This window comes from Homalodisca vitripennis, chromosome 1 (genome assembly GCF_021130785.1).
Source record: "Homalodisca vitripennis isolate AUS2020 chromosome 1, UT_GWSS_2.1, whole genome shotgun sequence".
NCBI classification, from domain to species: domain Eukaryota; kingdom Metazoa; phylum Arthropoda; class Insecta; order Hemiptera; family Cicadellidae; genus Homalodisca; species Homalodisca vitripennis.
In genome coordinates, this window is record NC_060207.1 from 80,119,928 (window position 1) to 80,145,642 (window position 25,715).

The 25,715-nt window shown below is 32.0% G+C and overlaps 1 protein-coding gene across 2 annotated transcripts in view; it reads right to left on the bottom strand.

The window, feature by feature from the left end:
- Positions 1-21,157, bottom strand: part of LOC124365418 (BSD domain-containing protein 1-like) — a 36,045-nt gene extending 14,888 nt beyond the window's left edge. For both annotated transcript variants that reach the window (XR_006922733.1, XM_046821401.1), the window contains exons 1-6: positions 20,927-21,157; positions 10,529-10,592; positions 4,986-5,102; positions 4,261-4,416; positions 1,544-1,732; positions 544-670 (exon numbers count right to left, since the gene is read on the bottom strand). Coding sequence is in view for 1 of the 2 variants with exons in the window: in XM_046821401.1 (XP_046677357.1) it covers positions 544-670; positions 1,544-1,732; positions 4,261-4,416; positions 4,986-5,102; positions 10,529-10,592; positions 20,927-20,937 (664 nt within the window). In the remaining variant the exon portion in view is untranslated. The remainder of the gene's footprint in view (positions 1-543; positions 671-1,543; positions 1,733-4,260; positions 4,417-4,985; positions 5,103-10,528; positions 10,593-20,926) is intronic.
- Between the last annotated feature and the right edge of the window lie 4,558 nt (positions 21,158-25,715).

The following is a 25,715-nucleotide window of genomic DNA, read 5'->3' on the forward strand; positions in this document are numbered from 1 at the left end:
TAAGATTGTTTAGTAAAAATTTTGAATACTAATTTATATTTCTTTAAAACACGAGCAAATCTTAAATGTCTGAATAATTTAATTTTGAACACAATTCAACAATGTGTTGATAAAAAAAGAAGGAAACGGAGAAAATATAGGTATGTCATACATTTTATACAAATATAATAGTTACTGAGATTATTTTTGTTTTAATCACTAAAAATGCCTAGCATTTTAAAAAAAGGCATGCAATTCGGAGCCAGGACTCAGAGTGCTGATTACTTTTCAGTTTGTATTGACTTCAATTTGAATCATCATGCTAGTATTGCATGCTGTACAGTCCCTGTGGTAGACGTTTTACACAATTCACAGGGTTATGGGGACACTTCAAAGAACTTACAGCAGTTACTGATCAACAACAATTTCATGAAGTAGTGGTACATAAATATGACTTCAATCCAATAATTAGTGATGTGAATCAAAATTTATTCTGACATATCTTAGTATATATATATATATATATAAAAGCAATAATAACATCTGATTGTAATGAGTTCCTACCTTTATCCCACTGAAACGCTTCTGCTACTTGTTTCTCCCGCTCTTCTTTTCGTTCTCTCGCTGCTTCTTCGTCTTCAATCAAACCTTTGCGGAACAAGTAGCGTTGCCAAAATTGAGCATGTGACACCTGTTTAACACTGTTTTCTCAGTATTGATAATGATGTAAATTAATATCATAACTGATCTTATGAGGAAACTACACTATTATAAGAATTTTATGAAAAGTAATATGGAATGAAACTTTATGCTAAAAAACCATATGTGTAATTAAAAATGTCATAATGTAAGTGCAACTGTAGCAAAGTTCAAAACAAGCGATATAATTTAAAGAAACTAAAACTTGAAATCAGAAAATAAAACATCCTTCACATAATCAACCTAAACTAACTTAATGTTCACATTCATTGCACACAAAACAAACGCTTCACAATAAATACATAGTACTATAATGTGACTTTTTATTTTTACTAAAGCAAATAATAACAAGACCAACTTCATGCTTGGTGTATATTTTCAAAATATTTTAATTTTAAATAAAGATAATCAACAATAGAATAATTTTGGCCAAATAGATCATAATATAACATTAATTTTGTTTATCAACATTGTTATATTGGTGAACTCAAAACCTATGATATTTGTGATAGTAATAAAGTTAAATTCACAGGATTAAGGACTGTTAGTAATTTAACGTGGAATGGTCACAAACTGGCATTTTTAAGAAGATACAGTTCTAGTTTATACAGATTACACAATATCTATTACCCACACAATACTAAAAACCTTGGGTTATCTTATATTACACTGAAATTTAATCTCATACATAGCCTTCAAGGAGGTACTACAAAGATATGAATTACAAATTAGCTTAGCTTCTTTTGTACATTATAGCAGCACTATCCACAATTTCACTCATAAACTATTATTAAATCAATGTATGTAATCTATACAATATAATAATTAACCTCGACAGTTAATTAGACTGTAATCAATGAACTACCTGATGGGGGACCAATGCTGTGTAGTTCTCCTGCAGAGCTGGACAAGACGTTAGATGGTTTGTCAGTTTGTAAGTGGTCATTTTGTCCTCCTCCAGGACACTCAGCCAAGCCTCAAACTGACTCATCTGCTCCGGAGAAATGTCCTCAGTGAAGGTCCTAGGCTCACTGGCTAGTGTATATATTCTCGTCTAGAAATTAAAGAGATCATTAATTAACTTGATTGACTTTATTGAAATTCAAACCAAACGACCACCTTATCCATCCATCAACTTAAAAATATCTGAATCTACATCCTTAAGGCAGTCCAAGACTGCCAACACTACCTTTCTCTGTCATTTATTGCTAAAATTAAAAACTCAAAGAACCAAATAAATCCATTGTTAATTTTATTCACTATAACATGTTGATGAATTAGAAAATTGCTGCGTAGTTACTTAAGATATCTCCTGTCCAGACAACACAGGATAAATCTACAGCCATTGCTCCACATACAGTACAGCATCGTGATAATGACCACACTGCATTGTGCAACAACTTTGTATTACATGTTGATTCCAAACTAGCTGATTCTTAAGTGGATAACCTGAAAAACTTTTGTATTCTTCTGTATTCCAAGAGAAGTAGAGGCAACCAAGGCTGAGAAGGTTTTGACACATGGAGTTTCCTTTGTCAGTCACACTGTGAAGTGTTTGGCTCATACTCTTAGTGAATAGTTGATATCTAGGGTTATGAATAATGGCAGTTCAAGCACAAGTAATTCACTTCTCAACCACTCAGAACTGGGAATTACTGCTACAACCAAGTAATAATTACGTAATGGTACAACCTGAGAAGTAAAGAACCAGGGATGGTGAAAGCCAGTGATGTATATACGTGGTTGAATGTAGAGCATTGTATATATCTTTGGAATGTGCTATTACTACTTTACTTCACGCTAAATCAAAACATTTTGAACATTTTTTAAAGAAATTGCTTTTTAATGAAATTATACAGGTACAGAAGATTTTAAACTTGTCATCGGCATACATAAATAGTTACAGTAAAAACTCAATTAATCATCCCCATAGGGACCGTGGTCGTGAGTGAACAGACGGATAATAGAAAAACTGTATTATTCCTCCAAAAGATGACCTCAATCAATTACATTAAATATCTGTATCACTGTATCGACTAAAAAAATATCTAGTTTAAGACAATTGTTCTGAACCACTCAGAAATAGCTTATTCAAGATGGCATTATTTAAATTTAGTTATAAATCCAGGATGGTTAACAAACAGATTAAATAGTAGACATGAAAACAACATATTGAAAAGAACCCTTTACCAAATAATTACTTTTGTTGTTTGTAATGACAGTGAAGGTACAAGTACAAGGAACTGAAATAACTAGGTAAGACTGATGGCTAAAGGCTGCAACAGATGATTCATAGAAGCATGTTGACACAGCTGCAAGTTTATATTAAACAAATTTGTAACACGGCTCATGTTCATGGCCTGGCTTATAGTACATAATCACATATTATATTATACTTGCAAATATTTTTCATTAATTTATGTTTGTATGACATTATTAATTACATTTTGCTGAATTCTCACCTATGAACTCCAAACTATTCAAATCATGATTATATCACTCATATTAGAAAAAGAAAACTCAGTTACCAAAGCTTGAGCTTGCTGGGGTGTGGACTCACATGTTTCTTTATTGAATATGAACCCTGAAGTTTGACTAGGAATTATGTTGATCAACGGATACTTATACTATCTGATAACCAGGCTGCTCTTATGGTCTTTAATTCAACAGAATTTATTCCAAGGCTCGTACGGGAATGATTTTAAGACCTATCAATTCCAGCTAGTCTTAATTCAGTACAACTTGGCTGGGTTCCTGGACATGCCAGTTTTAGGGGCATGAATGAACTCACTAACGATTAGTGAGGAATGGCTAAAAGAAGCACTTTGTTACACCTGAACCAGCTTGTGGTATAAGCAAGTCAACTGCCTATCAAGCTATTAGGAAATGGTTCTGAGAAAAGCAGTTTCATCGTTGGCAGAGTTTGTCTGGATGACCATTTGGCAAGAGGCTCATTAACATCCAGAGATTAACATCCAGTTCACAAACTGGCTGATGAAGTTAAACAAAGACCTCTGATACAGATCATTTCCCTTACTGGACACGGTCAATTCAGGAAACACTTGAAACTTTAAGACTCTCTACTGATGACCCTAGGTGAAGACTATGTAATCAGCCAGAGGAGACTACTAAACACATTGTTTTGGATTGTGAGACGCTGAGGTTAGGAAAAAAATCCTATTTGGAACCTCACAGCCAGGTGATGAATTTGACGCATTGTGCAAAAGGTCTTGGATCTGGTTGAAGGTACAGGGCCCTACTAGCGGTACTTTGGGTGCACTATATGCTTAGGTTGATGCATTGGGTGCTAAGAGTCCTTTATACCCCCCTCTTTAATGTAATCTAATCTAACCCTGAACTGTTTCAAAACCAAATAATCAAAGCTGTTGAAAATATACCTAACAAACTCAGACTTGCCACAGTCTGATTTCAGCGGAACGAAGCACTTCGTCACCACAGCATATAAATACATTACTTAAACAAAATGATCCCCTAACATTTGGTTGGGTGAAAAAGGAGCTGCAGAATGGCTGCCAAGATCACTTGGTTTATCATTACTTCATTGATGGTAGTGATACTAACCTGAAGTCTGTTCAGGAATACCGGATCGCTGCCTTGAATAATAATCGCCTCTTCATCCCCATCTTCTGGTGGAGGGCTGAGAGCACTGCCCATCTGGTCGAAGAATGAAGACACTGAGCGCTTCACTGTGTTTGCTGTTGACTCTGGTTTGTCAAGCTATCAGACAAATGCACACTCAAATATCACATCTTCTGGATGCGTTATTACTGAAGCACAGAGTTTATTCTAGAGATTGTATAGTTTAAATGTTTGTTTCAAAGTCATTAAGATATTAATTATAATCCATCATTTTCAGTTTATTTGTACTGATTTTTACTCCATTAACCTTAATAATTGGTTTCTAACTTTAACACCCCATCACGAGTAGACTATATTGATACGTCACTCTTCCAATTATATTCAAGACATCCAAATTCTTATTTAAATGTAATTAATTTCCTTGATCAAAATAACAAAAACTTAATCCTTAAAGCGCTACACAAGAATATTATTTGTCTGTATATGATATATAACTATGCATTTAGGCTTCATATAAAACTGGTTTTAAAGATAATTGTCTTATTTTTTAGTGTATGATTTTTTATTCTTAAAGATACAAACTAACTTTCAAAAACTGATACTGCATCTTTCTTTTTAGAGATTTTAAGTTTTAGTTCTTTTATTTATCAATAAACCATTTTCTAAATTTTTCACTTTATACCAATAAAAACTAAAATAAAACATACCTGAAGAGTTTCTTTGACAGCATTGGATGTGGAACTGAGAACAGCACAAGCTTCAGTTTTAACAGCCGAGGACAACTCGTCTAAGTCATGCTTCACAAACTCATACACTTCCGCAGACTGTAACACCATATACACAGCTTAGAAAAATTACCGTTTAGAGGTGGAGGCCGAAAGGACACACACTGTGTTCTCTGTTACTATAACCATTGTATTTCTTGATATTTCCATTAGAATACATTTGGTTGGTCTCTGCTAGGTTTGGTGTTTTGTTCTTTTCAAATTAGTGCAATAAACATCCAGTAGAATGAACTCAGATGTTCTGTTATATTAGTTTTGTTTGTAAATAGTGGTTGGTCATGAGATTTTGTTCACTTTAGAGTTTCAAATAAATGTGAGTAAAATATTTTGGTTTCCAATTTATTAGTTCAGATCTATTCATCTAAGAAATATACAAATCAAGCAGAATACTGTGATCACTCTCATGTGAAATTTCTTGTTTGGAGGCAATAGACTAAATCATTCTTTTAAAAACCTGTGTGCAGGCCACTGCTGTGCAATATTCACAAAAACATTTACATAACTTTTTCAAGCAGTTTTTGATCTCGACTTCTTTTCACATTTTCTTTAGTTAGTTAATCTCTCAATCAGTTGGTTAATTATTTTAGACTTTTATGTTGGTACAAAGAATTTTTACACAAACGACTCAAAGTTCAATGAAGTAATGGAAAGAGTACCACACAGCTCAGCACTTTCACAGCAGTGTTGCCAACAGCAAAAAGAAGAATAAATTTCTCTTTGATGAGTTAACAACAGCTAAAAATTCCGAGCACTTTTTCAATTCAATTAAAATCTTTATTTCACAAAACGTTACATATTATAGCAGTGCTATAGTAACAGGTGATATTGTCTACTATTTTGAACTGTATTAATCATACAAGTAGTATTCGTCGATATAAATATTATTAAATTAAAGTGCTAGTATAAAAAGTACATTATTATTAGTCATAGTGAATACATACGTATACTTGTATGGAACAGATAAAAGTAATTGGATATTATGGAATTAAATAATAAATATAAAATTCAGACAAACTTAATAAACTTAACAATAACAATTAATTTAACAATAAACTTAACAAATTCTACAAATTTGCCTGCAACAGGTAAAAGTAATGAAATATTATGGTATTAAACAATAAATATAAAATTCACTCAATCTCATATTAATTTATCATACACTTACATTTGAGTTTTTATGTGTAAACTAAATTCCATAAAATTACAAACATAAAATTCCAAATTTTATTTCATTTATAATAAAGACTAAATTAAGTAATTATATGTTTCTAAGGATCACAAAATCATTCAATTGCTGATTTTCTACAAAATAACAATTAGGTGTATTTTCATGTTTCTCTATTTAAACAAAAACTTTTAATATGTGTGATACATCATTCATTATACATGTATGTGTTACAAAAAAACTGAAAAATTACACATAAAATATTTAACTTCTAGCCCCATGTAAATCTGCCACCACTACGGTAAAACTATGTATTTCATAACAAGAAACTTTCCAAAAAGGAAAAGCGGAATGTAGATGCAAAACTTTATTATTATTAATAATATTACACTTGTTCCAAAGAAGACCATATATAATTATCAATTCATATATTTTTCTGATCATTATAAACCTCTTTTTAAAATCTTAGAAGTACAAACTGTCATAAATTTGTATCTTTTTTATTTAATGTACTAATACAATTTTTAACACCCAGACCTATTAAAACACCACAGTGATAAGCACTAAAACAACACAAGACATAAGTGTATGGTATTAAAAAATTTAAAGAATAACCAAAACACAAAGTAGTGACTAATTTCTCTAAAAGTAGCCTATAATCATTTATTATTATGTTAAAAAACATGACCAAAAAGTTTTCTTGAAAAAAATATTATAAAATGGTTTTAAACAATCTGTTTTATTCGCTAGAAGAATTCTTTTACACAAAATCTATAAAAATCTAAATTTTTTTGATAAACAGTTTGATTGGAATCAATTGTATTGGAACCTAAATTTGTATTTACCAGAATTAATTTTACTACAGATTTTAACTATTCCTTTAAAATAGGGACAGGCTTGGCTGTAGCTGCAAATGTGACTTTGTTATGTCACATTTGTAGATGTTTGTGATTTTGCAATTGCTTGTGATAACAAAAACATCTATGTGATTTTTATAGCAATAAAATATACTTTGATTTGATTATTATATTGGTAGGTTATATAATTATTATTATATTAATTATATATTTAGTTCATATACAAAAATTAATTTATCTGTCCTGAGATTGGGGTTTACTTAACTCACGATATTCTCCGCATGCAATGATATAAGTATATGTTGTTTTTTAAGTACAAGAAACAAATTCCTTTGTGTTGCCAAACAATCAGTACCAAACTGCCAAAAGATAACAGATATCATTAAACAACTGATATCAATGTGTACATGAGTAGATTTTTGTTGTTGACATTCTTGTTCACAGAGGAATGATTAATGCATCACTGATAAAAACAGAAGTTGGTGAGTAGTTAATTACTGAACCTGTTCTTGTTTTTATTATTACTTTTATCTTAAGTTTGTAACACATTACAAATTATGATTTTAGTTTTAAAGCAAAATACTTTTTTAAATTTATTTTGGAATAGAAATATACATAAATATTGAATTTTATTTTATTTTATTGCAAAACATAGAATACAAAAGAAAATAAACTAACAAATAATATTAATATGTTAATTATGATTATTATAATTTAATATTTAGTAAATATTTTAGGTAAACACTTATTACAAAAATTTAAGTTACTTACATTCACAAAGAAAATGTCTTATGAATAATTTTATTCCAGCAAAAGCATTAACTTGCATATATTTGAAAAAAAATATTTGTACGTATGACATTTATACACTCAGAAACTATCTGACCGATCATTATGAAAATTTGTATGTATTTTTCCACTCAGGAAAGGTTTATATGCTATGTTCATTGATTTAACTCGCCACCAGGCAGCGCTACAAAAGGTAACACTTTTCAAAGCGCCTGCACATTATAAACTGTAATTACGAGACAGTTACGAATATTAAATAGCTAAACACTATTTGAAGGCGCTATGTTATAATGTATATTTGTCTTTAAAATAAATTTCTGGTTCAACTGGGAGCTCGAGTTTTAGACCACTTTATAATAAAGTACATGTGTGTATATAATGGTAATAAACATACACTTTTGACAAATTTTCTTGATCGTGGCAACAAGGCAAACTCTACATTGGCATTGAAAATATGATTTACTTGAACCAGAAGTGCTCCTACACGGGCAAATCTTACAAAAAGTGTGTGAAGCTGTGGGAAACAGCTAGTACGACATTAAACAAACACTAGAAAATAGAATAACTGTACAATGTGAATATACTCTTAACAATATTGGTTGTATTGGGGCTGAGTAAACCCTACTCCATGCAGACATCATGTAATAAATAAACAGATAAGAGAGTGTTACGATAAAGTTACATAAAACTACATCAATGTTAATGACTGGAATCAATGAAATTAGAAGATGAATGGAAGATAGATTAAATGATGATATGAAAAATGAAATATGTAACTTGTACAGAACCCAGAGTAAAGTAATTAATTTTTTGTTAGCTTGAATATTATAAATTTGAGAATTTCAAAATACAAAACAGAAAATTACTATAATAAAGAGAAACAACTTATTTCTCAATACATATTACACAATGTAACTTAATATTACATAAATTTGGGCATTAAACACAGATGCTTTGAAATTTATACATAATTTGACAAATATAGGAACATTCCCAGCATTTGAAATTAAATGCATAATTTTTCTGCGAAAACCATATGGTATCATTGATGTTTGTACAGTGTTATGCAAGTTCCTCGACTAATTGAACTTAGCCTCTGTTACAAGCAGATGGTACTGTAATAGTAGCACGTTTGCAAACTTAGAATTTTTGATTTCCAAGAAAAGATTGAAACAGACATACTTACTAACAACTACTTGGATATTTAAAGTTATTTTATAGTTAAATTTTCATATAAATGTCCATATTGAATTTCATTTAAGAACTTCCACAGTAATGGTTGTGACTCTAGAAAGAACTACAAACCCTTTGCAATTCTTCTTCTGAAATATAATAATAGTATGTGGATATGATAAACATTTACTACTGTATGTAATAAAAATTACATCCATACAATCAATAATGATTGTTTATCATCATTTAATTTTATTTATAAATTAAACTAGTATCACAATATTTGATACATCACCTACTCCCATATAAATACCTAATGCACTTTTAGAGTATATCATAGACCAGATCAATAGATTTTGAAATTTTAGTGAAAATATTGACACATCTTGAGTTCCTAATATAACTTTTTGAAAAAAAAATTCTGGCTGTTCCCGAACTTAAACAGGCAGGTCAAACAATGTGACGACGAAGCTCCTGGCAATACAGAAAGAAGACTGCAACTCGTTTCTCTAAGTGGCAGTATCATTTGAACAAGTTGCTCATGTCCAATGGAGAGTACTTTGAAGTAGAACACAGTTTGGTTGTGATTAGTAAGCTAGTTTTTCAGTAACATCAAAATATCCTATATTTTATGGACAGCCCTTGAATTTAAAAAAATATAGGTATTTAATAATAGCTTAATTGATTTTCAGCATATGTTTAACCCTAGTAGCCTATTATTTTGTTTTCTTCCAAATACTAAAAACAAAAACAAAATAATTTCAAAGGAATTATATGAATTTGATCCACAGGTACTATCTTACTTTGTACTGTTTTACCACCTCAAAGGCTGTGCCAATTATTCATGTTAAATTTTCAAGTTATATTAACAGAAATTACTGTAATTTAGCAGTTTATTAAACATTCAACAATTAATAACCATACACTTTGCATTACAATATTTTTCACAATAAAAATAATCATGCTGCATAAAAACAAAGTTTTGTTCAGAGTACCCTAAAGCAAAGAAAAAGGTTTTAATTTAAATACTATACTACAGAGTTTGAACTGTGAATTTTTAACAAAAACAATGAACCTTGACATGAGAAAAGAGTGCCTTTATTGTAAATGTGAGGAAGCAGTATCGTTAGCAGTCATTTTGAGTTGAGCTGAAATAGTAAACCAATTTACTAGCAATACATTCATCAAAATTGTATTGTTATTACACAATATGCATATAAAAATAACTCTTATAGCAACTACAATGTCAGAATACAATGACCAAACCAAACTTAAAACCCAAATATTTCAATCCCTGTTATATTCAAACATTGTTAAATAACACATATATCTTTGATCACTTATTGATTATGTATTATATTATTGAGACGGGCTATTTTTTTTCTTTGCAGCATACTGTGCATCATATACATCAGATTAGTCCTAAAAGTGACAGTAAGTTAACTATGAATAAGTAATTTAGTATGTAAACTACTAAATACCTTTGCTTTAGCAGCATTCATCCAAGATCCCCACCAACTACCTCCACCACCTCCATCCTCATTCCTAAAAAGATAATTAGAAAATATCATGGAAATGATCCAGTGGTTGTTTTATTAGAACCGTATAAGACAACAATTAAAAAATAAACTTAAGTCTAGTTGAAATAATACACAACTCCAAATACACAGGTCCGGCTTTTCAAACAAATTGTCCACACTGTAGGCTACTTTAACAAAAAATTATCAAAAATGTAATTAGAGGAAAGGTTGTTTCCATCCACTACATACAGCACCCCTGCTGCAATATTACAAAATAATCTGAATATCTAATCTAAAGATGTTATAAACAATACCAACCATTGTACTAATAACAATTTGTACAAGTAAACAAGTGAAAGATAACAAAGAATAAAAACATAATTTTTTTAAAGAATTATCACAAGTTAACTAATAATTCTGACATAATTATTAGAGAGTTGTAATATGGTGACTCATAATATGGACTATTATTACAACACTTTTACTATATTACCTATTGGGACTATTTCATAATACTAAATGCTGTAACCTTTTTCCTTCTATTGGTTCTATACAAAAACTAGAAATATTTCTTAAATAGTTCTAGCCATGACCATTGAGTGTTTAACCTTTTCAATGAGATGCTACTTTAGTGTCGTTTTTTAACAATTAGTGCTTCTTTTAAATATATTATATTCTTTAGGTAATCAGGAAACTTCCAGAAAAATCTGACCCCAAATCTTTTATGACGCTAACAATGCTAATGCTGTATGATGTTGGATTTGGACAATTTAGCAAGAGGTTCAAAAAAGGTTATGTACAGTGTTCAAACATCATTTGTATTATATTTACAATTAATATAAGTACAAAGCAGTAAAGGTTAAAATATTATTTTCCTTTAAGACTGTCTACAAGAGCTCATTCAATACAGGACATGATACATAGTTTGCTTTTATGTGACAAAACCTGTTCAAGAAATTTTGAAGAGCTAAAACACAAACAAAATATGAACCTAAACATGTAAGAAACACTTCTTATTACATAATGCTAATAACAGACTTTTCAAAACTCCCTCCTCCACTTAAACTAACACAGTAACACCCTCAATAATTACGAACCGCTGCCACCAGCAATTCTATACCAATGTATATTATTCTAAAATTGTAATATAATAAAGATCATTTTAACCGCCTAAAATGTAATATGAATATAGAACTAGCATTCCACAACTGTAGAACATTGTTTTAAACAGTTTACTGCTTCTTCTTAGTATGTGCATTATGTAATTTAAAATTAATGATTGCAACAGTTTCCACTGTTTACCTTTTTTTGGACATTTTAACTAAACTCAATGCTACCACAAAATAGCAAGACAACCACTACACCATTGATCTGGACAGCACTCGTAATACTGTTCATTGAGTATAAAATAAAAAATATAGTGATACACTGTAATGTATATCGACAGATGATTCCGCGTCTGCTTGCTTGTTGCACCAATCACCTCAGACCTCTCTGTATTTCTGATCAGTGATAACGCTTGAAATAAAGAGATTTAAACAAACTGCTTTACCATTTAAGAAGGCATTTAGATGGATGATTAAGACTTCTTTCCATTTGCTTTTACGGGAGAAAAATATAATACTACCTTAAAAATCTTTGGAGAGAATGGGGAAAATTTTGTGATCAAATTCAAGCAATTAATCACTGAGGTATAATAGTTACGTAACACTGTGTCGATCCCCCTCCATCTCCTGAGAATCCTTCCTCCTGGGGCATTACGTTATTTAGGGATGGTTCCTAAGCTAGAAAAACTATATTTGACTGAAAACAATAAATATTTGTCATGGTGACATGTTAAATGTACTAAACAAAATTATAAGTTAAAAAATATTCATAATAATTCTTCACACTTTCTAGTCTTTGGAATAAGGGGCAACCATAGCTCATACTTAACATGTTCACCATAATAAAATTGAAAAAATCAGCATCTTGGCTTCTTAAAACAATGTGCAACACAGACTGTATATACCGACTTTCTCAAAATTTCGACATGAGCCACCAGTGCTGCAGACCTTCCTTATATACACAAAACTTAGGTAATGATTTTGCACAGTACGTGGGATGACTTGATAGCTTTATAAATAGTTGTTTGTATTGCGTTCATGTTGAGGGTTTAATGTAACTAAAATCCACTCCTTCTCATTTCAAGGATTGCACAAGTACTAGATACTCATAGAATAAAAATAAAGTTTTAAAAATTTAAACACTAACAAATAGTGTTAAACAGTCTATAAACACGTTGTAAGTTATTCACCAAATATTTAACAGTTTGTAGAAGAAACATTCCATTTTGCATTCCTTGATAAGCGTGGGAAATGTTTATATTATTCCTGTGCTTAGTTCATATAATTAATTATATGTACTTAGTATATATAAACAAAGTAATGTATAATTAAAAATAAATTAGTAATGAAATCAAGGATTATAAACCTAAATTACAACCTTAGATTAAAAAATTGTTACTTATAATAGCTTACACTATCATTGAAGTTTTAAGAAGTTAACTTTATTATAATGGCGGTAATTGGTAAGTTAAAATATTTGAGGATATAGCCAACCACCAGTGATATACATCGGGAGTAAACGTGTTAATAAATTGAAAAGTTTTTGGACAAGTTACATTTTCAAAGTTGAATGACGATTTTTTTAAAGTTTTTGGGCTGTTTTGAGCTTTTAATGTAAGTACTAAAGTTCAACTCTACTAAGGAAGTAGTGATGAGGATTCCGTTATTTTATAAGTTGTCTCAGGTGTCTCAAAGTGTCGTAGTTTTGACCAAACAGACATACTCAGCAAATATACAGTTTTCTATAATAATCAGTTATAATTTTTTTCGGAAATGAAAAACTGATAACTTTGGTGCGTTGTAGTGCTCGAACTATGAGAGTGGTAGGCAATCCACGCACACCAGCTTGTTCCTCACAAAACAGAGGAAGGGATATTGATGCGCACGCACTCCTTTTTCATCATTTGCTTTGTGGCCGTCAGATACAAACATCGCCATTTCTGTGTTTGTAAAAAAAAATAAAGGAAGTTTGAGCGATCACCAAACCGTGAGTTATTTTTTTCTAGTTGCCACAATAGCATTTATTTACTCCATATCTTATGTTAAAATAACGTACCAATTATTAGGATGATTGGACATTTATTTTAGAAGTTATAAATTTTAATGTTTCAAAAAACAGGTGTTTCCTCCAAAATTTTAAAATCACAAAAAGTTCATATTTTGAAAGATTTTATACATAAAGTAATGAAAGTCACACCAAAATACTTCGTTTTCACTGTGTTAATGGGGAAATATATAGAGTTAGCCAATCTGCTGTTAGTACAGGGACACAAGTAGTATATCACTTTATGTGGGGTGTCCCTAAACTTTCTGGCAACACTGTATTATAGAGCATAGGAACACAACAGTAATATTTAAAATTGAATTATGGGAAATGAGTTAATTCCCTGAAGTTGGGATTCACCTTTTAAATAAATCATCTGTTCATTATTTTTTAAATTAGTTTTATCTAGGCCCAATGACAATTGATACTTTAGTTATCAAGTTGCACTTGATAATTTAAACATTAAGTACTACAATAAATTAACTATCATGCAAAATAATTGTTACTAAATACTACACTATTTTTTAATGGATATTTGATGTGCATAAATAGGAGTATTAACTACACCCTAATTAGTTGTAGCTGACATTTCTCCGGGCAGGTAAGATACTACAGTACTTATTTTTGAAGTGAATAAAATATAGTTGCTAATTCTTCAGTCTAGTTTAGACAATGTATTGAATGTGTACAGAAAGTTTTATCAAAATGGGCTTGTACGTTTATGAGGGAAGGCCATCCATATGTTTCTGTAGTATTTGACATGTAAAATCGAAATATCTCTGAAAATGGCATGGCCAAAGAATGAGGCTTATATTGTAGTATAATAGACTGTGTGTATCAAATGTGTATAAAAACTTTAATAAAAATCGGTTTGTACGTTCTTAAGGTACGGCCATCCATAGATTTTGTTTTTTAGTAATTAACATGTAAAATCGATAAATCTCCGAAAAAAGGTGCGGCCTAAGAATGAGGGTAGTAATATAATACAGTAGACCATTTATTGAATGTGTGTAGAAAGTTTTATCAAAATCTGCACGTACGTTTTTGAGGTACGGTCATTTATAGATTTGTTTTTTTCTGGATTTGGCCTGTGAAATTAAGTACATACACTTTGTTCATAAAAACCGGTACTTTTAGTTTTAGAATGTCAGTTAAGTAGATTCTATAGGTTTTTTTGTACTTGCTCTTTTGGTTTTCAAATAATAAAATTAATTTAGTTTTGTTAGTTGACCTGGTTCAGGAACTACGTTACTGGTAGTTTAGGAACTAGGTCAGTAGTTCATGAACAAGGTTAGGATTCGTGTCAGAGGATTAGTGCTTTCTATGGATGGAATCTATAGGCAGTTTCACACTGCTCGTTCTAATTACCTTGTTTCATTAGTTATACTATCTTTACAGATAAAAATAATTATTTAAATACTCTTATGAAAAAGAAATCATAATTAAACAACTGAAATCACAATACAAAATCTAAAAGGTAAATTAATGGTTTTGTATAATTAGAAAATTATAAAAAATACAACTTATTTAATTAATACAAAATAAATATATTTTAAATCTTTGTGGGCATCCATGGTTTGAAACGGTTTCCCTTGTACCTGCTATTTTTAATGTTAAGGTGATGCTCAGTAAGACTCTTGTACTACCACACTTTGACTACTGTGACGTTGTGCTGAATGACACGACCGTTGAGCAATCAAACAGACTCCAGTGTGCTCAGAACTACTGTATTAGATTTATTTTTAATCTCAGGCACTGTTTATCACTCATGAAACTTCATCAACTATGTAAATTCCACATACTTTCTATCTACATTTAATTATCAATACCAACTATCCTGTTTATCTAGGTCCGATTATTTCAAATTTATTTCTGATATTAGTGAACAACCTACTATAAGGGGAGCCATATTAGCTTACTATCAATTCTAATTCATCAATCAGCAATTTTTAGCAGGTCCTTTACTATTCAGGCTTGTCGCCTTTGGAATACTCTCCCTGATAATATTAGGTGTATTAAGGACTGCTATAAGGCCGTTTATTAAAGTCTCCCCTTGTATCATACTGTTGTAAATTTACTTTATACAATATGAGGTTGAGTGGTAGAGAGGGGCTGATATCCCTAACTCCACCTCTTTAATAAAGGCATTGGTATCAATTTACAATAACGTGACCATGGAAAGGTATGTTCATTTTTTTTCCTGAAAACTACAATTTTTCTTGAAAACAATAGTGAAGAAAAAATTCGTCGGCAACGAAAATCAAAGGAGTTATGATTTTTTTAAATCCTCTGAATACTCTGTTTTTGACAGTACCTCTGGCAATACTATCCATATTTGACAGTTTGGTATTACTCCGCGGCTCTCTCAAATAAAGAAGGGACGCCATTTTGAACTATTTTGTTCCTCCGTGTCTATTCTTAGCCTCCTAGTTCAGTAGTGGTAATGGCACACCTTTGTGTTGGATGTTCATTAAAAGGGGAGTTGAACGCGGGGAGTTGAACGCGGGGAGTTGAACGCGGGGAGTTGAACGCGGGGAGTTGAACGCGGGGAGTTGAACGGTCCATAAGGCCCAATGTTAAAATAAGGTAACTTTATGTACCTTTTTCTCAGAACTCATAACAGTTAGGAAGTTGAAATTTTTACACAAGGTGTAGGATATAATATTGTATTTATACCTCTAAAATCTTTGTAAAATAATTGATACAACTAAAGAAAAAAATTTTTATATTTGTGTTATTTTTTATTTTTATATTTTAAGATAAAATATTTTTCTAAATATTTATTTATTGATGAAATTTGATAAAACTAGAGCTACATACTTCTAAAAGGCTACTTTATAACCAGTAAAAATTTCATGTGTGTAGCATTTATAGTTTCTGAGAAAAAGGTACATATATATTAAAAACCGGTAATTTTCAAAAACAGCGGAAAACAAAAAATCAAAATAATTATAAGTTTATATTACCTTTAGAAGCCTCCAGGACAGTAGCTACCATCCATTTCCTCTTCCTCACCTAATGACTGTCTCCTTTTCTTTATTCTTGCTTCCTTAGTCATTGACTCTGCTTTCAGATCTGCCTTCCTCATCCTGACTTCACCGAGGCTCTTCAATGTGCTTACGGTGTATTTGCCACAGTCTTTTATTCCTCACTCCTTTAAAACCTTGATCCTTCAAATGTTACCTTCATTGAATGTTAGAACAGCATCATGAACACCTAATACAAGAGTCTCTCTTCCAACAAACACATTTTTTGGGATTCGGTTCCACATGATCTTTTTCTACATTGTTGAAAGATTCGTTCACGTCCTGGGTTTTACCGTGAAGACATTTTTTTAGTAGATCTAATCTTGACAAATCTCTGTATGTAGGTTTTATTGCTGTCAATACAGCTTGAGGTACAGAATGTTTGTGATTGTAGGTAATTTCTTCTTCATTTACTTCTGCTAACCTGTATTTGCACCAGGTGTTAGGAGGCGGAGGGCAAAGTTGATGCGAAATTTGTTATGTAGTCTTATATTTGAAAAATCATAGAAGCTCAACGGAAAGCCATTTTTTTGTAGGGATTGCAGTAAATTGTTCAGAAAGAATCAAAAAATAAAAGCGAAAAAAACATTTGTTTACCGATTTTTGCGTTCAACTCCCCTTTTAATGAACATTCAACACAAAGGTGTGCCATTACCACTACTGAACTAGGAGGCTAAGAATAGACACGGAGGAACAAAATAGTTCAAAATGGCGTCCCTTCTTTATTTGAGAGAGCCGCGGAGTAATACCAAACTGTCAAATATGGATAGTATTGCCAGAGGTACTGTCAAAAACAGAGTATTCAGAGGATTTAAAAAAATCATAACTCCTTTGATTTTGGTAAGTGATAAGTTACTGAAATGATGCTGACTAGTACGTTAATCCTGTCAACGATGCCTGCCCGCTGCGCAGTGCTGCGCACTGTTTGCTCTTTTAGAAAAAAAATTAACTCGAGCTTGCAAAAGTCGAATCCCAGATCACGTGATGCCCCTGCTCCTTAACGCAATAATGCCCGAAAGGCATCAATATAATACAATAATATACTTTCCCCCCAGTTTATATGCACCTGTGATAATAATACTTGGCTATAAATGCCCAACCCATGAAAAAAAGTCCATTTTCCATGGTCACGCTATTGTAAATAAATACCAAGGCATTTTTAATTTAATTTCATTTTTAGGTACTTTGGGATTATACCGACCACACCAGTATGAAGAACACAAAAATATAAATTTATAGAAACAAACCTGACAGAACGAAAAAACAACTCTTTAATTACAAAATTACAAACTTACAAGCATTTCCAGGTATTGTGATCGGTATTGTTGTCGCTGTTGTCTTATCTTTCTCGAGAATCCCGATTACGGCAGGCGGCGCGGCATCACATGATTATTTAAGTTTTTTGCACAGTACATAATTGCCTTTCCATTACAATTCAATTTATATTTCTGAACAGCCCCTCTAGAATTTGATATTTTACTGATAGGTACTATCTCGAGGGATGTTTTTCTTTCGTTGACATCAGCGCGGGGCACGGGGCATGGCCGGAGGCACTCGCATTTTGGGTGTCGGAGTGTGATCAAGAATAAAAACAAGTTTTTAGTGTTTATTCAATAAAGAGTTTTTTGGTACTTTGGGATTATACCGACCACACCAGTATGAAGAACACACAAAAATAGAAATTTATAGAAACAAACATGATAGAACGAAAAAACAACTCTTCAATTACAAAATTACAAACTTACAAGCATTTCCAGGTATTGTGATCGGTATTGTTGTCGCTGTTATCTTATCTTTCTCGAGAATCCTGATTACGGCAGGCCGCGCGGCATCACGTGATTTGCACGGTACATCATTGCCTTTCCATTACAATTCAATTTATATTTCTGATTAGCCCCTCTAGAATTTGATATTTTACTGATAGGTACTATCTCGAGGGATGTTTTTCTTTCGTCGACATCAGCGCGGGGCACGGGGCATGGCCGGAGGCACTCGCATTTTGGGTGTCGGAGTGTGATCAAGAATAAAAACAAGTTTTTAGTGTTTATTCAATAAAGAGTTTTTTGGTACTTTGGGATTATACCGACCACACCAGTATGAAGAACACAAAAATAGAAATTTATAGAAACAAACATGATAGAACGAAAAAAACAACTCTTCAATTACAAAATTACAAACTTACAAGCATTTCCAGGTATTGTGATCGGTATTGTTGTCGCTGTTATCTTATCTTTCTCGAGAATCCTGATTACGGCAGGCCGCGCGGCATCACGTGATTTGCACGGTACATCATTGCCTTTCCATTACAATTCAATTTATATTTCTGATTAGCCCCTCTAGAATTTGATATTTTACTGATAGGTACTATCTCGAGGGATGTTTTTCTTTCGTCGACATCAGCGCGGGGCACGGGGCATGGCCGGAGGCACTCGCATTTTGGGTGTCGGAGTGTGATCAAGAATAAAAACAAGTTTTTAGTGTTTATTCAATAAAGAGTTTTTTGGTACTTTGGGATTATACCGACCACACCAGTATGAAGAACACAAAAATAGAAATTTATAGAAACAAACATGATAGAACGAAAAAACAACTCTTCAATTACAAAATTACAAACTTACAAGCATTTCCAGGTATTGTGATCGGTATTGTTGTCGCTGTTATCTTATCTTTCTCGAGAATCCTGATTACGGCAGGCCGCGCGGCATCACGTGATTTGCACGGTACATCATTGCCTTTCCATTACAATTCAATTTATATTTCTGATTAGCCCCTCTAGAATTTGATATTTTACTGATAGGTACTATCTCGAGGGATGTTTTTCTTTCGTCGACATCAGCGCGGGGCAGCACCGAAGGTGCTGCCGAAGCCCGCGCTGATGGCCGGAGGCACTCGCATTTTGGGTGGCGGAATGTGATCAAGAATAAAAACAAGTTTTGAGTGTTTTTTTAATAAAAAGTTTAGTTTGGTAAATGTTTGTTTTTGTTGAATTTTTGTGTTTGGAGAAATGTAGAGGTAAAACACGGAAGTACAACAAAGCGATGCACCAGCTGAACGGGCGGCGAGACTCTGCAATCACGTTATCTACTAGACGCTCAACTTTGACCTCTGTCTGAGGATGGGGAGGTGTTTGCGATAAGACAATTCCTGTTTTATATTGACGAAATATTGTTCTACGCTAATCTAGTAATCAGTAGAAACGAAATGTGAAATAACGATTCATGTCTGGGTGTGGTCGGTATAATCCCAAAGTACCAAAATTGTTTTACATACATTACCTACATTATATTGTAATATGTAATAACAATTTATCAGAAATTTTTAATAAAAAAGGATCACGCACAATGCCTGCTCGCTGCGCAGCGCTTCGCGCTGCTTGCTCTTTTAGAAAAAAAAAATTAACTCGAGTAGTTCCAAATTTGAAGCCCAGATCACGTCAGTGCCCCTGATCACTAATAGGTAACTCTAAGCAATATATGACCGTCTGGCGGTTGCCTGCCCCCTATAACTGCTTTCCGGCAAGAAATTCTAGTCATTTCCTTTTCTAATTGACTATTGGAACATTATATTGTAATATGAGAAAAATCGAGGTTGACCCATATATTGCTTAGAATTACCCTAGTAATCAGTAGAAGCAAAATGTCAAATAACGATTCATGTCTGGGTGTGGTCGGTATAATCCCAAAGTACCCATTTTTATTCACTTCACCGAGTATAGCCTACTACAGGCTATTAAGAATGAAATTAGTAGCAAATTAAAATTATACTAACTTAAGAGGTATTTACTTGGAAAACCTTTTCCAACAGCCTGGTAGTTTTAGCTTAATGTTTGTTCTATATGTGAATATGACAAAATAAAATTGGTATTTAATAACCTAGATTCCTTGTACTAAACCTGCATATTTGATCTATGAAATAGTAGGCTATGACTATTATTATGCAGTAATGTATGTTCAACATTTTAAATCAAACAAATATGTAATTAAGGTATACATCTGGAATCCAAGCATTGTTATAGCCCTAGGGTAGGCCTAGTTTTGCTATTAGTGTTATCACACAGACACCACCAGTAATCACACATTCAATTGAATATTTTGTTATTATCACGATATCTAAATTTGTAAGTATCCTATGGTATACAATATTGTTTACTACTATGTAGAAACGTAAATATTATTGTACTTACTCCATCGCCATTTTCTTACGATGACACCCAGATGAATCTAATCAGAGCACAGAAATCATGGTTGGTTATCTGTTAAATCACTAAAATATCTCTTAAGACTAGCTTTCAATGCAGTATAATAAAATTAAACAAAATATATTAATTGATAAATATAGTAAGAGACCTCAACTTCGTCAACATACGTCAATTACGATTTACGAATAAAGTGTCAGCTGACAAATTGTTGATACTTTTCTGTTTTGACTGTTTTGAGATGCTTAGGCTGGATCTTTTTCAGAGACATCTAAACAAATAATAATCGTCTCTTCAAATACCTGAGACATTTTAACAATTATTGATTGTAGTATAATAAAATACAATTATCCATTAAATTTGCATCACATTTGACTCCAATCACAATACCAGAAATAAACTCCAGTTAGTTGTGCCATACAGTAGGTTAAGTAAATGTAAAAATAACTTTTATATCGTAAGTCTGAAAATATCTAACAAGTTGCATAATGAGAGTAAACTCTTAGATTTCAAACTATTTAAGTTAAAATGTTACAATTGGTTAAGCTTAAATCCTTTTTATGATTTAAATGAATTTTTTAGCCTTAAATCTGTAAATTTGTAAATTTTATCCTTGTTAACCTTGTGAATTTTTAAATCTTTATAACTTTTTGTAAATGTTTTAATTTTTAATCAAAATACTGTACTGTGTTGTATCTCATCAATCTATATGTTGATGGCCATTGACGTTGTCTATTGCATGTATGTGTTTTGCTTACAGACAATAAAGGTTTATGACTTATGACTCCGTCAACTAAAAACAACCAGTACACTTTTCACTTTTTATACTAATCAACGCATGATTCTAAAATGAAATGAAAATTCTCAATAAGCGGAAAAAACCAACTAGGTATGGGAAGTTGTTTGAAATACCTGATGGTGTACCATACTAACAGTCCTTATCAATACGTTTACTATCAATTTATCTACGTCCTTATCAATTTATTTTACTACTTCTGAGCATAATACCACAATATTTAACCGTAATATTGTATTTTATTCTGCATGTTCAAAAAATAAAAAAATCCCTCAAAATTGAAACAAACGCCCAATATTTAGGAATTATAATTTAATAAAGCGTAAATTGGCCTAAGGATATTATTAGTCTCTGTAAAAATGTCATCATAAGTTTTCCTAATGAGACGAATATCTTAGAACAAAAACCCTTTACTAGTAAAAATGTGTTATACTTCATTCATAGAAACAAGATTGAAGTATGGCGTTGTCATTTGGAGAAAATCTGATCAGTAGCAAATGAAAAAAGTGACATCAGAATAATTTTAAAGTTAAAGAGAGGTGAATCATGCAGGTAAAAATTTATGGATCTGTCTTTTCTCACCTATCGTCCCTATATAATATGTTAGAAATAATTATTTTTGACAGATTTCCCAGCGACTTCACACCTATTACAGTTGGGTATGATCACAACACAAGAAGAAGAGAGGACCTGCGTCCTCGGCCTTGCCGACTGAATCGGTTGCACTGTCACAGATTTTGGCGTAATCCTATCTAATAAGATGTCTGATGGAATAAAACATATCAACAAGAGGCAACCATTTAAAACGCGCTACTGGGAATACTTGATAGAGGTAGGTATCTATTACATGGTTGGCGGATCTTAAATAACATGTTTTAAACCAATACCGTAAGTATTGAAATTCTTAAATAACAGTTTTTTTTTACTTGTAAATGTTATTAACTTTAATGTATGACCATAATGCAAATGTATCTAATTACGAAGTGATGCAGACCACCCGTGCGGAATGTATAACTATCATACTAACTAGCTTTGACATTGTTTCTTTCTAATGTATCCCTAATTGTAGCGAGGTAGGCGTGCTATTTGTAGAATTTTCAAATAAAAACTTGTGTCTTGAGATACATAAATTTAAATGTATATTTAAATTTAAAGGTGTATTTTGGCGAAAACAAAAGTAAATGATCTTTAAACGTGTTTACAGAGTGTATTAAAACTACAGTTGACCTTTAAAATCAAATACAGTACTATAATAGCATAGAACTTATTACGGAACAGCTCAATTTATTTTAAAGAGTATTACTGAGTAAATCTTTAAGTGAAAGTAAAGTAGGAACACATTTAATTTCATTCCAAATTTAAAAATATATTCAAATGCAAAATATAGAAACCGTAAGACTAAGCATTCTTAAATATAAATATACAATACATTCTATATTAAATAAAGGTCCTTTTGAAATAAGCGTTTTTCGTATTTGAAATCTTTTGTAACTCTTGGCTAAAACGTATAATGATGCAGTTTTAAATTTAATTAAATAAAAACATTTTCGAACACTTTGAATTTATTTCATAGTTTTGAATGTCTTCTAAACTATCCATAATATAAGAGTAAAATTTATAATATTGTTGAAAATAATGTTATTGTTTTCTGTGAGGTCAAAATAGGGAGAAATAAGACAGAAAAGGTGTTAAAGTTAGTTGGCGCGACAGTTATATAGACAGCACGGACGGTTTGTCCCTTCATGTATAAACATTTAAACCTAATTTGAATACGATATTTTATATAAACACATTTGTGCCAAAGAGTTCAAAATTTATACAATGTTGGTATCTAAAACCATTTCAAAAATTTAAATTGCTTTATATTTCCTAATGTTGTTTATAGCACTAACCATCCCGATAACACAGCTCACGGTGGGAGTACTGTTAAGACACATGAGCTTCAAAAATTTCAGGAAAAATTGTTTAAGCTAACAGTATTGTGTTGGACGATTTGAGTATTTTTTCATTGTACTGTCTTCCAGTTGTAATATTCCAGAACAATGGTTTAATCAGATTTTCAGCTCTAGGTTTTCTATTCCTGGCGGGAAGCGATTTCTTCCTATAGGGAGATGTTAGCTTAGATGTATAGATAATGATAATCTTAATTATTTATTAACTGGACGTCCAATTTATTGGCTATCAGATTGAAACTTGATATTTTAGTGACGAGAGGGATTTCTCAAAACTCATATCTTGAACCATAATTTGATCACTCGTCTTTGGTATTGACCATCTAAAAAAATATTAAAGAATTAAGTTAAAGATTAATTATGCTAAAATGTTATGTTAAAGGAAAGTCTCCTACAGTGTCAAACAAAAGTGCTAACTGGGACCAATTTTTGGATTAATCAAGACGTTTTCTAAGGCTAAATATTCCCTTAAAGTATGGCCAGGACATAGAAAATGCCGTTTAAAGTTTTTACTTATTCCATACATTTGTTTCTGGTTGCAACCATCGAATTCCAGTTCGTCCCCTATGGTTTTTATATTAGACATCCAGTCTGTATTCCTTGGACGTCTAGACTGTACTCTTTCAAATTATAGATTCCATACTTTACAGCAGATTTGATCATGATCAAAGAAGGGAGTGCTCGTAAACACATGCCAGCCCTGTATTCGATTTAAACACGCCATTCATCATTATGTTTACGTATTTTATTTTCAATCGCGTCCACGTGACAAATATAGGAGCGATACGCACATTTGCAGACACTAGACTATGGGATATTCAGTCAGATATGGAAATTCCACAATTTTTCTTGGCAATGGCTTTACGGATGCTCGCAGAGTCTCTCTTGGCCACAGGACCGTCAACGCCGAGGAAGACCTTGGTCAATCATCCATCCCATCGAGTGTTCCCGACCCTCAGCCAGATTCTGCAGCCATCCCTGGAAACCAATTCCTATAAATATAAATTGGACGTAAAATTGTTACCATGAGACGATGGCATGCCCTTCATAAGCATTAAAATTTTTATCTGGATTGTTGATATAGGTTAACACATTTTATTGTAACATGTCCCTATTCATATTTTATATACAAGTTGTTATACACGGAGTTCACTTGCTTTTGCAAAACCATGTAAATAAAAGACTGTACTATACATTTTTATCTATTAATTTTCTGGTAACATAATGTATTACCTGTATTTTAAGAGTTCTATTCTAGAATATTTTGCAAATACCCGTATAACTATAAGCGGTATATTATGGTACTTGAATCAATTTTGAGGTATGTTTCGAATTTCATGATTTTAGGTTTTGGCAAAGTTAAATTGAAATCGGTAAAATGTGCTAAAAATTTGAGTTAATAAAAACTTTCAAAATACCATAAATGCGATCCATGCTCCATCCCTTTTTTATCAGTTATCCCAGTCAACAAAACACGGTCAAACAAACGATTACCGTTTATCTTGCCGTTACTTGATTAACAATTTTGATATTAAAATGGCATCCATCTTCCTTCTGCCAGAAGATCAAAGGATATTGTAACGCGTCATAAGTCCTGTGTTTTTCAGAAAAACGTTTTAAATCATTATTCCGACGATGAAGCACAATATCTCTAGATTGCAAATTTTCTCCGACAATGACAACAGCCACTTCGTCAATGGTGGGCGAATTAAACCTCTTTGTCTGTTCACCGGCAGGTGCTTTGTCAGCTGGAATGACAATATTATAGCTGTCGGATGGCATCCGATCCAATGCTATTTTGAACATGTTTAATAAATTGTTGTTCTGATGAAGAAATATTTGTAATTCTTGGATAATGCTTCTCGTCACTTTTGGGTTGTGAGCACAGCGCTTATCAACTTCCGCATCTGAATTACCCAGAAAATAAATTTGTAAAAATTGAGGATCTGCATCTGGTAGTGGTAACAGCGTACCCAGTGAGTAATAAATGTGTCTTTGCATTTGTAATTTTTAAAGATTTGTTAAATAA